Source organism: Myotis brandtii, unplaced genomic scaffold (assembly GCF_000412655.1).
Source record: "Myotis brandtii unplaced genomic scaffold, ASM41265v1 scaffold58, whole genome shotgun sequence".
NCBI classification, from domain to species: domain Eukaryota; kingdom Metazoa; phylum Chordata; class Mammalia; order Chiroptera; family Vespertilionidae; genus Myotis; species Myotis brandtii.
Window position 1 is genome coordinate 485129 of NW_005370176.1, and position 234 is coordinate 485362.

The 234-nt window shown below is 66.7% G+C and overlaps 1 protein-coding gene across 2 annotated transcripts in view; it reads left to right on the forward strand.

Annotated features, from left to right (window-relative positions):
• Window positions 1-234, forward strand: part of EPHX4 (epoxide hydrolase 4) — a 30944-nt gene continuing 30710 nt past the window's right edge. The window contains exon 1 of one of the 2 annotated variants that reach the window (XM_005878960.2): window positions 1-231. In XM_005878960.2, the coding sequence (XP_005879022.1) occupies window positions 1-231 (231 nt within the window). The remainder of the gene's footprint in view (window positions 232-234) is intronic. The other variant, XR_001364550.1, reaches the window with a different exon arrangement.

Here is a 234-nt window from a genome sequence, read left to right on the forward strand (position 1 = left end):
ATGGCGAGGCTGCGGGATTGCCTGCCCCGCCTGATGTTCACGATCCGGTCCCTGCTCTTCTGGTCCCTGGTCTACGGCTACTGCGGGCTCTGCGCCTCCATCTACCTGCTCAAACTTTTGTGGAGCATCGGCCAGGGACCCGCGCAGACCTTCCGGCGGGGCGCGCGGGAGCACCCGCCCCGGTGCTTGAACGACCCCTCCCTGGGTACCCACTGCTACGTGCGGATCAAGGTG